Below are 15,703 nucleotides of genomic sequence, written 5' to 3' on the forward strand. Positions count from 1 at the left end.
TGTTTTGGGAAAAGTTAAATCAGCTGGGCTTGTTTCCAATTTAAGCTAGCCATACACAGCTCAAATATTGGCACCACCGGGATCAAAAAAGTCTATTTACAATTGACTGAGCAATGTGGAAAATTGTTAGCTGAACAGTGACTGCATCCTATCAGCTGAAGTTGCAGTAGCTGTCTGAATGCAATTGCCAGCCTTGCAGATTCCTCCATTCATGCTAATTATCATGAATGAAGCAAACTATTGATTTTCTTATGTTCAACCCATGGGCTTAACAAGAGAAATCTAACTGTGTATGGCTAGCCTTAAATAACGTATGCATTCAGAAGCACCTTGTTCACATGTTAATGAGGAGAAGGGCCTCTTCTCCACAACCCTGGCCCAGTTTTTGTGGGGGTTTGCAGTTGGGGTTTGTAGTTTGAATTTGAATTCCCCCATTAACAATAAGGAGGTGCTCAGATGCCCTCCTCCCCCCTATGTGACTTGAGATGGGGTACAAAGTCCTCCCTGTAAAGGTAACCCCCCACCATGTTGAGGTAATTTGACCTGGTATAGTTCAGGAGGGGAGAAGGCACAATGCTCAGTCATGCACCAAAACATTTTTAATAAGTAGACCCCTTAATGTCAGCGTATTTCACAGAGAAGCACCTGAACAAGGTCTACTATGTTAGCAATAAATATAAAAACATGTCATTATCCTGTACATCTAAATAACAAATAACCCATGCATTTATGTTTACAGGTATATGTGAGTATATGTGAAATGAGCTATGTATATGAATAGGATGCTCTAGCAACTACTCTTTATTACTCACATTCACCAACAAAATACAGTATGTAGGTAGCTTTATACGTATAACTTTATATGTTAACTATACAGAAATACAAACCAGCAGGTAAGCTTAATTTCACCATCAGATTTTTTACTACTGCAAATTCAGTTGCCTATGGCTTATTTGCTGCATCAAGGCATTATCATAGACAAAATTGCCACAAAGCACATTAGAGAGTATTTCCAGTGTAGATAAGTTAGTACCGTAATTTGAAGAATGAATATTTTACATTTTATGTATACTGCATTTTACGTAGTACTAACCTAGAATGCTAAAATGATATAAAAAAGTATAAAAATTATATGTTGGGAATATAAAGGGGTAATTTTATTGTATGGTTAGACAGCACTTAAAACCAAGGAAACATTACCAGGTGGACATTTGTGAAGCCTGGTGCTTGTTCGGAAACTTAAAAAATCCCCTTGTATGTAAATAGTCACAATTTTGTGAAATGCAGAATTACTGGGACCCTGTTCACACTACAAGCTTCAAAGCATTTTGCTGTATTTCAAGCAATGTTAAAATGCATTGCTTTAAATATAGTTTATTCAATTCAAAGCATTCTGCAAAAGAAAAAATGCCTGTCATTTATGTAGCATTTACTACTCCAATTTACCAGCAATGCTCTCAAAAACCTTAGAAACAAGTAATTTCCTGCCCCTTTAAAAAACGGTTAGAGAAAAAATTCTGTCCCTCCAGCAGCACATACTTATCTATCTTTCACTTCCCCACTACACAAAAGTGAATGCCAGCTGAAGAGAAAGAAAAGCCCTGCTTAAGCTATGATTTGTAAGACTTGTAGCTTATACGGGGCCATGGACCCCTCTTATGATAGCACTGATTGGCCAAACACTGTTATATGAAGAGGATCACTTATTTTTCTATTCCATGAAGTACCAGGTATTTCCTTGGGCTGTAGTCACTGAACGGAGCAGCAAGTAGCAAAGGAAAGGTCAGTATATGCTGGGAAAGGAAATTAATTTAAAGCAAACCTGTTACTTTGCTGTGTTTGGGGAAAGTACTTTGATTTACCCTTTTTAAATTTAGAGCTTTTTAGAGATTTTAAAGCCACTACCATAAAACAAAAAGCCATAAAACATATTTGTGGTAATTATTTTAAATACTCCTAAATAATACGCATCTTAGAAATGACAATGGTGTTTCTTTTTTGTACTTTTTTAGAATGAAGAAGGGGAGAGTGGTCTTAATGGAATTCCTGGAGAACAGGTATATTATATAGGGGATGAGAACATTTCTGACTGTCAGAGATATATATGTAGCAGATGACATTGTGGACAAAATGTTATACGCATGTAAATTTAGTTTTTGCCTCAGAACAGTAGGGGCTCTGAGAGTTAATTACATAGGTTGGCCTTAACATCAGTCTGGCCAGGTTGTGTTTAGAAGTTCTGCCTGGTCATGTGAGCGGTGAGGCGCACATGACAGGCCAGAACCAGGCCTGGTTTGATGTTTGGGTATCGGCCTTCTCGGAGCCAATCAGTGGGAGTGACGGGGCCCGCTGAGGAGTCTGGGAAGGGGTACTTAAGAGGTGTGGGTCACGTGAGAGAAGAGTTTGTGAGGCCCATGTGGTCTGTTCTGGTTACAGGACCGGGGTAGCCCCGTGAGGGGTCCCGGTCACGGGATGTTCGACATCCCGCAACATGTTCCTGTCAGAGGCCCCTAATAGACCTGCTTGGTCTGGTGTGGGGATCCATCTGTTCCCGAGTCTCAGAACCGGCTGGTCTGAGGCACCACAGCACCACAGCTCGCGGAAGTGATTGGGGGAGGACTCTTCGGAGGAGGGCCGGCAAGTGCCATCCAAAGAAGTGCCTGGTTACTGAGGTCGGAAGGACATTGACGAATCCACACTTTTCCAGAACCATTGAGGCAGGGCCGCTGATAGAAATCATGGGGCCCCATACAGCCTACCTGACGGGGCCCCCTTCAGCTCCACCCTGGCCCCGCCCCTAGTCCCTCCTCCAGCCCCACCCCTGGCCCCACCCATTGCCCCTCCCCAGACCATACATAGTGAAATGTAATGTTAGTTCAACATCTTTAGGCTGGGTTCACACTGCTGCGGCTACGAGAACCGGATGTGATTCGCACCGCACTGCAGTGCAAATCACATGTGATCTCTGTGTGATGCGAGTTCAGCCATACAGATAGTATGGCTGAATTCGCATCGCACCCGGCCCAAACTCGCACAGGACCCTTTTTTGGGTCCGCAGCAGAATCGGATCGTATGGGTGTTCACACCATGCGATCCGATTCCTGTCCGAGTTTGCAGATCGCAGCTGGGTTCACACTGCAGCGATGCGGGAACGCCGCAAATCCGCGGCGGGTTCCCACATCGCATGCCTCCCGGTGGCAGTTCACACTGCCCTGTGCGAAAGGCTGGGAGTGTTAATGAAATGTTAATGACACCCCCAGATCAGTTCGCATATCGCAGTGCGATCTGCAAACTCGGACAGGAATCGGATCGCATGGTGTGAACACCCATGCGATCCGATTCTGCTGCAGACCAAAAAAAAGAGTCCTGTGCGAGTTTTGGGCTGGGTGCGATGCGAATTCAGCCATAGTATCTGTATGGCTGAACTTGCATCGCACAGAGATTGGATGTGATTTGCACTGCAGTGCGGTGCGAATCACATCCGGTTCTCGTAGCCGCAGCAGTGTGAACCCAGCCTTAAATTACAAAATTGCTTAAGATTTTTAAAATACAGGATTATAATCACTATGAGTATGACACAAAAGCAGGTCAGTCCAGATTTGTGTCATCTTTTAGGCCTCATGAATACACCCCTCACCTTGTCCACCACAACTTCAAGATCTGGACTCGATCGCCCGGCCCCTGCTCTCTCTGCTTCTTGTTAGTCACGCATAGAGAGAGAGAGGATACAGCAGGGCCAGATGTACTGGCCTATCAGCGGCCCTGCATTGAGGAGACAGGGAACGTTCCAGGTACTGAGGAAAAAGGTTCTGTTCACCCTTAGTTACAACTTGTACAGGTTCATAGGATTGTTTCAAGTTTTGAGTCAACGTGCTGACTGCCATAATCTCTGGCTAGAGATCTGTTCAGCCTTGAAGTACGCAGCTGCGAGTGGCTACTCTCTGGGTGGAATTAGAGACTTTATTAGAGCTGCAGTTCAAGGTGCCTGAGTTCTTCACCCGTGTCCTCTGTTCCCATGAGAGACTGTGTTATTGTATGTTACTACTGAAAAATAAAACCTTTTGAAAGGACTTTATTCGTGTCAGTGTTCAAATCGTTGGGTATCAACCCTGGGAACCCCTAGACGTGGAAGAGCAGGGCAGGAGAAGGTAACTGGTAAGCCCAATTAGTCAAGGCCGCCTTGCAACGGGTTATGGCTGCTACATATAGATAGCTCAGTGTGCCAATGTGACATAATAGTCATCTTTCCCATGATTTGTTAACTAATTAGGAGATATGTATGCATGGGCGTCCGCAGGTAGGGGCAAGGGGGGTCAAGTGCCCCCCCCTGGAATCAGGGATGAGATCTTAAATTCAACACAGTTCCATCCCTATCGGGGTGCAGGCAGCCCACACCCATGTGCAACCCGCCAGTGGGGTGACACCATCAAGGTTCTGCCAAGCCCCCCTATCAGTGTAGCGTGACTGCGGGCTCTTTTCCGTGCTCAGTTCAGCAGAGAACTCGGCAGCGGTGCTATCAGGTTTACCCCGGTCACCTCCTCCTTTCTCCTGTCAGGGAGAAGAGACGACGGCTCTCACCAGGTTCCTCGCCCAGCTTCCTGCCCGCTCTGTTCCTTCCCTATTGGCCATAACTGTTCCTGCCCACTCTGTTCCTTCCCTATTGGCCATAACTGAGGGCCAATCAAAAGAGACTAGGAGAGGAGAGAATCATAGGACATGTAGTCCCAAAGATTGGTGGCCCCATTTTCCACAGGGAGGAGGATACAGCTTGATCGAGAGATTGAGAGACTGTAGCCTGGGAAAAAAGCTGAGGGAGAGAGTGCTACAGGAAAAAGAACAAGGATTGTGCTGGGCAGAAGCCAGAGAGAGAGAGCCACCCTGCCCAGCACCACCAGAGAGATAACTACACTGCCCCATGCCACCAGAGAGAGCCATGCTGTCCAGCACCACCAGAGAGAGCCATGCTGCCTAGCACCACCAGAGAGAGAAAGACTGAGTCACTGCCAGGGTACATACATGCTACACTACTGACCAGAGTCGCCCCCGTGGCACGTGAGCAATCTTCCAGCCGGAGGGATCACTGGTGTTGTTTCGCTGGGTCTGGTAAGAAGGCATGTTGGCCATTATCCATTACCTATCCTAGGGATTGTAATAAGTCTGCAGTCTCTGACCATGATAATCTGATAATGACATTGTCGAAAAGGGGCAGCGCATGGGTGACCCTAAAACTATGCCCCCCCTTGAAAAAAGTTCTGCGGATGCCCGTGTATGTATGTGGTAAGTTCTCACAGTACAGACAAGTGATCAAGAATGAATAGATGTCTCACAACCTACTTTCAGTGAGGCATATTTCTATCCATGGCTAATTTTACTACAGATCTTCATTTTATTTACTTTAGGGAACCGCTGGAAAACCAGGAAGCAAAGGAGATATTGGTGAAAGAGGAGAAGCAGTAAGATGTTTTTAATATGCTATCCATTGTTTGATCTTTCCAAAGAACATTACATACATTGGAACATTATACTTTTCTATAATGATAAAATGACAGAAGTGTCATATAACCACTCATCTGTGCACTGCAATATTATATGTAACTTTTATTCTATTACTTCTTCTATTCAAATTTAGTTGTAGTAGTCCACAAAGTTGCATTGTATTGTCATTATCAAGAACACTGATGTAGCACCCTGTTGTAGGTACATTTAGTTTGGCTCCCCTGTAGTCAGAGGAGTATGGGTTCATTTTGTAAGGTGGCTGTGCAGTGCTTCAAAATCTGTGGCTCTGTTACGTCCTCCTGTCTTATGGAGCTTTTTGTATAGTTACAGAATCTTGTGAGTGGAAGGATAAAGGCTGAATTATTATAAAGTTTTCACCAATCCCTGGAGAGGCAGGGCACAGAAGAGGTGGAAATGTCCCCTAAATACTCAGAAGCCTGGCAGTCTGGGAGCAGAGACTGGGGTCCAGTCATATGGAGGAGAACCCTGTGCTTGGGGCTCTGCCCTTAGGGCAGAAGAAAGAGCAAGAGAGAGAGAGAGAGAGAGAGAGAGAGAGAAGTGGGAAGCTTCAAGTCTTCACTCAGCCCAGTCTCAACTAGGCTTAGCTGCAGAAATCAGGCCAGGAATAGCCTGCCCAGCAGAGATGCTAGTGCAGCATCTTTCTGGATTTGAGAAACTACTTAAAGGGAACCAAGTGAGTACAAACCAACATCACACCCAAAGATACAGAGAGGACAGTGAAGTGCAATACCCCACATGTTTGGGACCAGATGGAAGCTTAAGTGCAGAGCAAGTCATCCAGGAGCACCCCATCATATCTCTAGAGCAGCACCCAAGAGCCTAGACCCTAGAGCAGTCATCTCTTCTCTTGGTATTGCTGCAATACCACTCCGACTGTTGCAGCTCAGTTCTACAGTTTGGATTAGAGTAACCAGAGACATTAGCAGAGACATTAGCAGGTCCTCATTTGCTGTTTGGAAGGTACAGTTCTTCAAGTTCTGCGTATCCCATGTACCTCTATCCCTATATAAGTTCATAATTTGTAAAATAAACAACCTAAACCAAAACCCCTAGTCCTGTGGGGTGGAGGCAAAATCTAGCAGCTCATTTGGGGTTAGCGCTACATTGAGAATTGAACACACCACAAGTGATCTTTGAACTCTGACCTCATACAAAAAAATGAAGGGTGCCACTTCAGGCTCTAGTAGGTCATTATAAGCTGACAACCGCTGGGAGTGCAGGCTGGGAAAGAGCTTGTCTTAGCTCCATTGTAGTTAATGAGGAAGGAAAAGAAGTCCCAGGAGCAGTCCATGACTAAGCCCCATGGGAAAGGCAAGACAATTCAGGGGTGTGGCCTTGATGGAGTCTAGGCTGAGGCTGCTTCCATTCCAAATAACCAAAAATGTATACAAACTACTCGTATTTTGGACCAAAAAAAATTGCCATGTCACATTCCTGTGTTCTTCACCACACATTCTGATTCTGTCCTCAAAGTCATCTGTCACAGCACAACTCAATAGCGATGTAGGGGTTGAAGATTAAACCACTGCATGGGGGAATACAGGCCCCCAATGAACAAAAGTATTCAACATCAAAGAGCATTATGGGAGCTGCAGCACTAAAACAGAGAAAAGTTGTAGAAATTTACTTTTTTTGCAGGGAACTTTGATTCAGATTATTTTAAACCCCACAGAATCACTTTAATCCACAATACCTTATGCCACAATATTCTTTAATCCAGTCAATATGGCTGATACTGATTCTCCTTATACTGGGAGTGCTGAAGCTAGAACTCCAGGAATTTGTATTTATTTGGGCTTTTAGTCTACTAGCCATATGCAATAACTTTGACTTGCTGTCTTCACAGGGAAGTCCTGGGACAAAAGGACCTCTAGGAGATAAAGGAAACAAAGGTTTCAGGGGTGATTCGGTAAGAATAGTAAATTTCTATGATGAATTCATGCTTTTGTAATTTGGTTGTATTAAATACATGAAGGTGTAGCACCCTCTAGCTAGAGTGCTAGGTGTACATAGTTTAGTTGTTAGTGTAGGTAACTTAGCTTGGCTGAGAGCCAGGCCTAAGTTGAATCTGTGTCATGGATTAGTGACTCTGAGAGACTGGATGACTCACCTCACCGCTCTCTCTGACACTTCCTCCTGGTCTGGAAGTTGGTAAAAACTTCCAGAGCTGGAGTGTGGGAGTAAGGAAGGGCTGCCATGCATATTCATGAGTTCTTCGACCAATCCAAAGCAAAAAGGGTCAGGCTACCTAAATAGACATGAGTCATGCCAGCATGGGCAGTTGGATGGCAGATGGAGTTAGAGTGCTGAGGAGGCTGTTGGAGATCCTTGCAGGCCGCCCCCTCGTCTGGAGGGGTGACCTCGGGCCTGGGGCTCAGGTGCTGGAAGATTCCCCCTATAACACACAGAGGGAACCCTTCCTCAAGGCACAGGAGCAAGTGAGAGGACAGCGGGAGCAGGTCAGCAGTCTGGCGGACTGTGGAGAGAAGTTAGCCTGGATGGCTAGTGAAAGGGGCAGCTGCAGCCAGGCAGATTGGCAAAGCCTGAAGAGATTATGTGGCGATTAATGACCAGAGAGTAAGTGTTGCGAAAGTGTGAACTGTGTCACCCTATCTTTAAGTATAGGGGCTGCGAGTCCTGGCCTGTAATAGGCCTTTGCTACCAAATTGCAACAAGGTGACATAGTTGGGTTTCTGCAAGCAGTGAGTGCTGGAGGAAAAAGTGGTGTGTATATATCACTGTTTATAGGAAAAGTTGTCCCTGAAGTTGTTTGAAGTCAAGTGGGCATCCCAAAATCTCTGATCCCTATCCAAGTTTATATCCCTCAATAAAAAAACGAAGTCGCGGACTGTTCTCAGACACCTGTGGAAATACAACAAAAAATCAAACCGCTTTGAACAGAAAAGAAAAATTATGAGATGGGCGGTGGCACACCTAGTCCAGGTGCTCTGGCTCAGGATGTCCCTCCCACATCCAGGACAAACCACAAATATACATAGAAGAGCCGGCAAAATTGTAAATTCAGTCTTCAATTTTATTGTTGTCTTATGACCATGATAAAAAAGAACATGACATTATGCTGTGAACAAGGCCTGCTTGCCAAAATGCGTCTGCGTGTTCTTTTTATTTGTTTTATTTCATTTGTCACCTGTGGAAATATGGTGTGCTTGGCCGTGCAGGGTGGGGGATTCCATTCTACTTAGGGGGAGTGCTACATAGTGTTGGATACATTGGATTATAATATCCTAATATATGGGTAAGCAATAATGTTGTAACATTAATATACAGTAAATTAAATAAATTGGTATTTTTTTTATACATACACTGACATTGGTTACTTACAGGGAGAGCCTGGAACTGATTCCACCATTCCTGGGCCTAAAGGATATAAAGGAGATCCTGGAATTGAGGTGATTAGTTAGCATTTCAATTATTACTTTTACTTTCATTTCATGTGGTGGCCTTTTTTCATATGGTTTTCATTGATCTGCCACTGAGCTATGGAACGCAGAATATTATTTAACATTAGATAACATAATCACAGATGAGTTACAGTGCAGCTGAACACAGGCACAGACTTACTAAGAACCACAGATGGTTAAGGTAATGCAGCCTTTCTCAATCTGCTTACCCTTGGAAGCCTTGAAATAATTACAGTTCTCATGGATCCCCTGCTGAATATTTTTATCTACAGCTCATGACATATTAGCATGATCAGTAAGTTGTGTAAAGTTTAAAATAACAGAATAATAAATGTGGCATAGCTAGAGAATTTGGCACCCGAAGCGGCGTACTTTTCAACCCTCCCTGCTCTTAATAAAAATCTTAATATAAAACTAATAATAATGAAAGCCAAAAATAAAACATAGACCTTCAAATGTGTAGTGTCCTCTTACACTATTGGTCAGTGGACAAGTGCTTCTTACATTGGTGATGAGTAGGAAAGTCTGTTTCCTTTAGCGGTCAGTGTAGAGGCAATCCTTTACATTGGATGTCAGTGAACAATTGCTCCCTTATATTGGTGGTCACTGTAGCAAGGAACAAAATCTTCTACTAACCAAGAAATCCCCAGGGGTTTCTTGGGGTTCCAGAGAACCCCGATTGTAAAAGCTTGGGGTAATGCACTCTATATAAAAACCCTATCGACACAGTCTCATATAATTTATTGTATGTTACTATAGTTTCAAAAATCATTATGAATATTTTTAAATCTGCAGATTTCATTATGAAAATTCCTAGTTATCCTGCCATGAAAGTCCTTGTTCAGTCACTTTATTTTACAGAGTGACAGCATTTTCTCCCTTACCCTGTCTCCTAACTGTGTTTCTGCGTTGTCACCCTGTCACACTGCCTTTCAATGGGGACTACAAGTGGCAATTTCAGGAAATTTTATGCACGCATGGCATTCTGTTGTTACCTTCAGGAAACTTGCCCACAGAAACACCATGCAGCCCTCTATGGAGTGCATGTAGACAGGAAGTGGCTGCTAGGAGGCCACAGAAGAACCACAGTGCTAAGACGCAATACATGATGAAAAAATATGAAAACAAGTATTATATGTTCTTACATGGCCCAGTCCTACCCAGATCTTCTAAACTGAATGTTAGGTTGTGTGTGGTCATCCTAAGTCATAAATTCTTCATTCAAGTAGTCTTATATGGCAGTATAATGTCTCACAGAGAACAATGGATTGTGAGACGTCTGCTCTTCTCAAACCCAGCTGGATTTTCTGTATGACACTTGATAGCATCGCTTTCTTCCTTTTTTAAAAGGGGGGTGTCCAGTACCTATCCCATACAGATTTTCCAATAATTTGTGATCAGTGCTGGGATCATACTGTACAGCCACCCAGACTGTCCACCATATATATCTGGACAATGCAGATGTTGCTGCTATATCTAAAAGCACCCAATGAACCAGGGATTTTTATTTTTAATAAAAAAAAAATGTTTTTCATATACTAAGAAGTTTGTTATACAGATCTTTTATGTAAATGTACAGGTTTAAATTTTTTGTGAACCTCTGTGAAAATCGAGTAGATTGCACAATGCATGGTGTGTATTGTGACTGCGTGGCATAAGGTGTGGTCTCCTTGACCCCTGACCCAGAGATCTGTAGATGATTATATAATATATATCTTAATTTTCTATTTTTCTAGGGAGAATCTGGAAAGCCAGGAATACCTGGGCAGCCTGGAATTAGAGGAGCTGCAGTAAGATATAACCATATCCATTTTCAAAAAATGTGTCTCCAAAAAGTAAAATAATATTTGCTCAGTACTTTCCCAGCTTATGCTGTTTACAAATTTCTTTCAGTATGCTTTTTTGTGGGGAATGCGTCTCTATCCAAAATACTTAAACTGAAATAACTTTACCACAGTCCATGGCATCATTTTTCCATTGTTTCTATGACTTGTTCTGTAACAGAAATTCTAGTACCTGTCAATATAACCTCTACTACGGACTTTTCTATAGCCAGAAACAAGAAAAAAGGTCTAGAACCAAAGTCTTGTTTATATCTTGACACATTTCAGACTGGTACTTATGGTACTGGTACTTATGATTTATTTTAACAAAGGACTATGATGATCTATATATAAATGATCTATAATGTAATGCAAAGAAAAGCAGATGTTGTCTGCTTATTGATGCATTGTAAAGCAACCCTTTTGTAATTTACCACATGATCCTGGACTTAAAGTGAAAAATAAAAAAAGAAATCTGACATAGGCTCCAAAAAATTTTTTTGGGCTATAGGTACACTTTTATCAGGCATATAGATAAGGTATTTATATAGATAAGGTGTTGTTGGTTTCCTCTTACTTCAATAGCTGCAAGCTGGTTCCATGTCAGGTAAAGTACTAAAGCCAGCTCCCCTACTTTGTCTCCCCTACTTCCTTTAAAATCTGAACTCTGGGATTAGCAAATATTGTCTAAATACACGTGTTCCCACTTGAATCTTTGTGCGCTTTGCATTTTTGTTCCAGATCTGAGCAGAATTCCAGCATGAAACATTGCCACCATGGAGAAGCTTTCTGTTATAAAGACCGGTCACTGCTGCTCTCTCTACATGTGCAGGGTGACTGGTCTTGTATCTGCCCCTCCTGGAGTTTTCTGCAGGCAGCCTGTAGTGGGTGGAGCCTGCTGGGTTACTCCTATTGCTCTGCTGTCGGCACAGGCCATGTACAACACAGTGATGATCTACCTCTTACTTTTACGAGGTAATATCTGGGTCTGAAAACATATTTGGTGCAAACAAAGTGGATTTATAGCCTTTGTGGATATTAACAGGATTTATTTAACTGACATTTTTCGTACCAGGAATTCAGCTCTAACTAAAGTGTTTTTTATTTACTACAGTATCTATAGAAATAATAGATTCAGGCATTGTGCCCGAACAATCCAACTTCATCCTTTTTCATTTTACAAGAGTATAATTTGATTGGATGCTATGGTACAACACACTGGGGTGAATTTACTAAAGGAGCAGAAAATACTAATTTTGCAAAGTCAGTTTTTTCTTAGCACAGTGAATGCAATAAACCAATCCGATTTCAAACATGCCATCATGTGTGAACAAAATTCCTGTTTCTTCTTATTTATTTTTTTACACCAACTGGGCATTCTTTGTAAAGTGAATTTTCACTTAGATTCTTCTCATTCACTAAGTTAAGTGAAAATTTACTTAACTCAACATACTCTACTCCTTTGGTAAAGCAACCACAGACAGCCTAGGAACATTATTATACCAGAGGCTTCTGCATTAAAAACACAAAAAAAGATCCTTCTAAGTATTGTACAGCCATATTTGTCAAAGGAACCACTATTATTAATTGAAATTTGTACTTACATTACTTATGTACTCGCATTTATTCTTTTTTTCAGAATCTCCCTGGTAGACGAGGAGTTACAGGAAAACCGGTATTACTATTTATTTTAACAATACAACCATGCAAGAAAAAAAATACCTTTCTGATTATTGTGTTTCTAGCTCAGTACAGTCTGTGTAGAATAAAAAAAGCTGATTTATGTATGAAAATTAAGACCCAATAATACATAGAATAGGCTTTATTAATTTACAAATTGTAATGTTATAATTATGGAATTTAAGGAATTTGTATTTGTTTTGTTTTTCATATAGAACTAAAATGCTTACCATGCACTTTGTGTTAGGGCGATTGATTTTGAATAGCTAAAAATGTAATATTTAATATTTAATAGCGTAAAGTCAACAATATCCAAATGTGTACATGCTTGAATTAATGAAAGAGCTATCTTTACACATTATACAATAAAAAGTACTATAAAGGGACAGAGTAGGTAAACAAGTTGGCCTTTATTTGCTGACAGTATTGTGTAGCCTCATTATACCAATTAATAGAATAATTTCTAGTTTAGGTCATTCTAGCTTAGATTGATTCTAAACCCCAGATATAACTGCTAAACAACTAAATGAGTGGGCATACCACCAGCAGTTAATCTGAATTGGAACCGTCTTTTTACTTGGGTCACGTTACTTTTTATTTTATTTCTTACTGCGGCTGGGGGTAGGACTAAGCCAGAGCAGGTCACAGCCTCAGCTTTTTCTTCCACCAGGCCAGGAAAAGTGGAATGGAGCTGTCAGTCAGTCCACCCATCAACCCCTTTGGGCAGATCAGATCCTTGACTGATCACTCTAATCCACTTTGCACAGACTGAGGGAGGACCTGAAAAAAGAAGAGGTGATGTCACATGCCATGTGACCCTCTCTGTATTAGTCATGTTCCCAGCCCAGGCTGTAGTGTTGTGCCTTCCATGCAGTTTCATAAATTAGTGAATGTTGTGTCGCATTAAAAGCAATATTCAATTTTCAAACTCTTTTAAACAGATTTTCACTTTAAACAATTTAAATCAATCAATTTAATCCTTTAGAACACTTAAAAAAATAAATCTCTGTGCATTTTAAAGTTTGTTTTAATAATAAGATATATAAAGCATACCAAAGTTTCCAGAGGATAGGTCTAGACTAAAAGTATAGGAAAACAATAAAGGCAATAATAACGTGAATATAATTAAAGGAATTATATGTAATATCAATATCTTTATATATATTATATGAAATCAATATATCTATTTTGCTGTAGGGAAGAAAAGGTGACCCTGGTCTGCCAGGCCTTGTGGGTGACCAAGGTGCAAACGGACCACAGGTAAGTTATTATCTTCATATGTTGTTCCCTTTGTATTTCTATGAGCTCCAATATGGAAATTGATCCTTGATGTCTGAGACCAGTACTTTTACCAGAGGCCTGACAGCCCAATCTTGGCTTTAAAAGGGGTATGTGTATCAGACTTTTTACATTATATGGTTCATTTAATAAGGTGAGAGTGGGGATGCTGACAGTTCTTACCTGGACACCATACACAGTAATTCTTAATTTGTGGAAGATTGCAAGGATTAGGAATTGTGGATGTTATCTTATGCTTTTTTGTTTGATAGACACTTTTGAAATGGATTTTCTTAGAAGGCTGTTAATAGCATTTAGATACATGGGCACTTTGTATGCTTCCACTTAGCACTTTTTAAATATTTTTTTAGACATTTGTACTTTTATAATGAATGATTATGTTTATTTGTTTATAGTTTCAGCATAGTATATTTTAGCCAATATATTGATGTTTTATCTCATATGAGATTTTCACTTTATGTTTGCAGCTCAAATTTAGAAGTTTGAGCAAGATTTTCTTTATTATTAATGGATATAAAGCGGTTGCCAACTGTAAATATGTCAAAAATGATCCATCAATGTAAGCAGCTGAGTTTATCTGCACATCTCAATTTGTCCTAACAAGTTAAGCTTGGCCTTGCTCCTCTTGCCTCCATACTAATCAATGAGACTATATGGAAGAGCAAATGGGTGGCCTTAGGAGTAAGAAGGGCAATGACCAAGCTTAACTTTTATAGGATAAAAATACATTTGCTTTTCAATTCAGCTGCTTTAGTTCTGCATTTTATCCACATATTCTCAGTTTAAATTTTTTAGGTTTAGGTTTTTAACATGTTTACTTTTAATTGGTACTATGTGGAGTAAGAAACAGTTTCAATTGATAGATCACCTCAGATACTTAACCCGTGTGCTCTACCTGCAGTCTGATTTTATACCCACAGTAGCCGTGTCAAATCCAAATCAGTCTGGGTTAGGTGACTAAGGACCCATCCAGCTAGGGCCTGCTAAATGGATGCTTGGTTGTCAAGCACTTTATCTGCAGGTGAAAAAGTCCTGTGTCCCCATCATGTCCAGAAATGCCAGCCCAGCCACTGGACTACAGTGGGTGAATGGGACAGTGTGGAACCATGGAAAAAGTATTTAGCGCAAAGGGGACAGGCTGTCAAGAGACTATGTTACTCTTTTGATTGTGCAAAGTACAGGTTTGCTTAAAGTTGTAGCATTCTAGAAATGCCGTCAGTTAGGGTTAAAGGCAGTAAACTCTTGCTATTGCATAGATAACCTTTAAGCTCATATAAGTTTATTTGCCAGAAAGTTGGGTTGTAAAAATATTCTATATTTCTTAATTTCTTTCTGAGAGAAAATCTAACTTTCAGTCCAGAGCTTGACCTTCTGAGAAATATTGTGCCTGTATCTACCCACTTTTCCCCAAGTCTTTCATATGTGCAAAGACATTGTAGATAATTATTTTTTTCAAATAAAGGTCTGTCATTTTATTGAAGCTCTGCTGTGAATCTGTTACATAGCCAGATTTGCTGCAAATCATATTTTTATGACTACTGGTCAACTGGTCAACTCTTCCCCTAAACTGTTTTTTTTTCGTTTCGAGTAGACTTCAGCAGGGTTTAAACTCCTATGTGCTCATTAAAAAAAAACTATAATATTGAAATATATAAGTGGTCAATTCTGACCTGTTTCTTGAAATGTAAGTTGCCTGGCTATTTCTGGCTTTAGTGAAGTTGGAGTCACATACGTACATGAAAACATGTAAATAGATCCGAAAATCAAAGTGAAGCCAGAACTTGGGATTAGCTGTTCCTGGTAAGTGACGTGAAAAAGTCTTGAAGCATTTGGGTCATCATATTAGCCAGAAACAAAAGCTTCCAGTACAAAAATTTGTCAAGGTTCAGATTCTATACTTCCTCAGTAAAGGTTCCTTGAGTCAGTTTTGGATAAATTTGATCCACTTTCTAGTCCAAATGT

The 15,703-nt window shown here is 41.0% G+C and overlaps 1 protein-coding gene across 1 annotated transcript in view; it reads left to right on the forward strand.

Annotated features, from left to right (window-relative positions):
- LOC143996451 (collagen alpha-6(VI) chain-like) overlaps nucleotides 1-15,703 on the forward strand; it is a 357,097-nt gene that overhangs the window by 256,846 nt on the left and 84,548 nt on the right. Inside the window, exons 18-24 of the mRNA XM_077491501.1 lie at nucleotides 2,013-2,057; nucleotides 5,400-5,453; nucleotides 7,364-7,426; nucleotides 8,862-8,927; nucleotides 10,676-10,729; nucleotides 12,402-12,437; nucleotides 13,640-13,702. Of these exons, the coding sequence (XP_077347627.1) occupies nucleotides 2,013-2,057; nucleotides 5,400-5,453; nucleotides 7,364-7,426; nucleotides 8,862-8,927; nucleotides 10,676-10,729; nucleotides 12,402-12,437; nucleotides 13,640-13,702 (381 nt within the window). The remainder of the gene's footprint in view (nucleotides 1-2,012; nucleotides 2,058-5,399; nucleotides 5,454-7,363; nucleotides 7,427-8,861; nucleotides 8,928-10,675; nucleotides 10,730-12,401; nucleotides 12,438-13,639; nucleotides 13,703-15,703) is intronic.

Source organism: Lithobates pipiens, unplaced genomic scaffold (genome assembly GCF_037356315.1).
Source record: "Lithobates pipiens isolate NorthernLeopardFrog02 unplaced genomic scaffold, aLitPip1_a1.2 Scaffold_19, whole genome shotgun sequence".
NCBI lineage: Eukaryota > Metazoa > Chordata > Amphibia > Anura > Ranidae > Lithobates > Lithobates pipiens.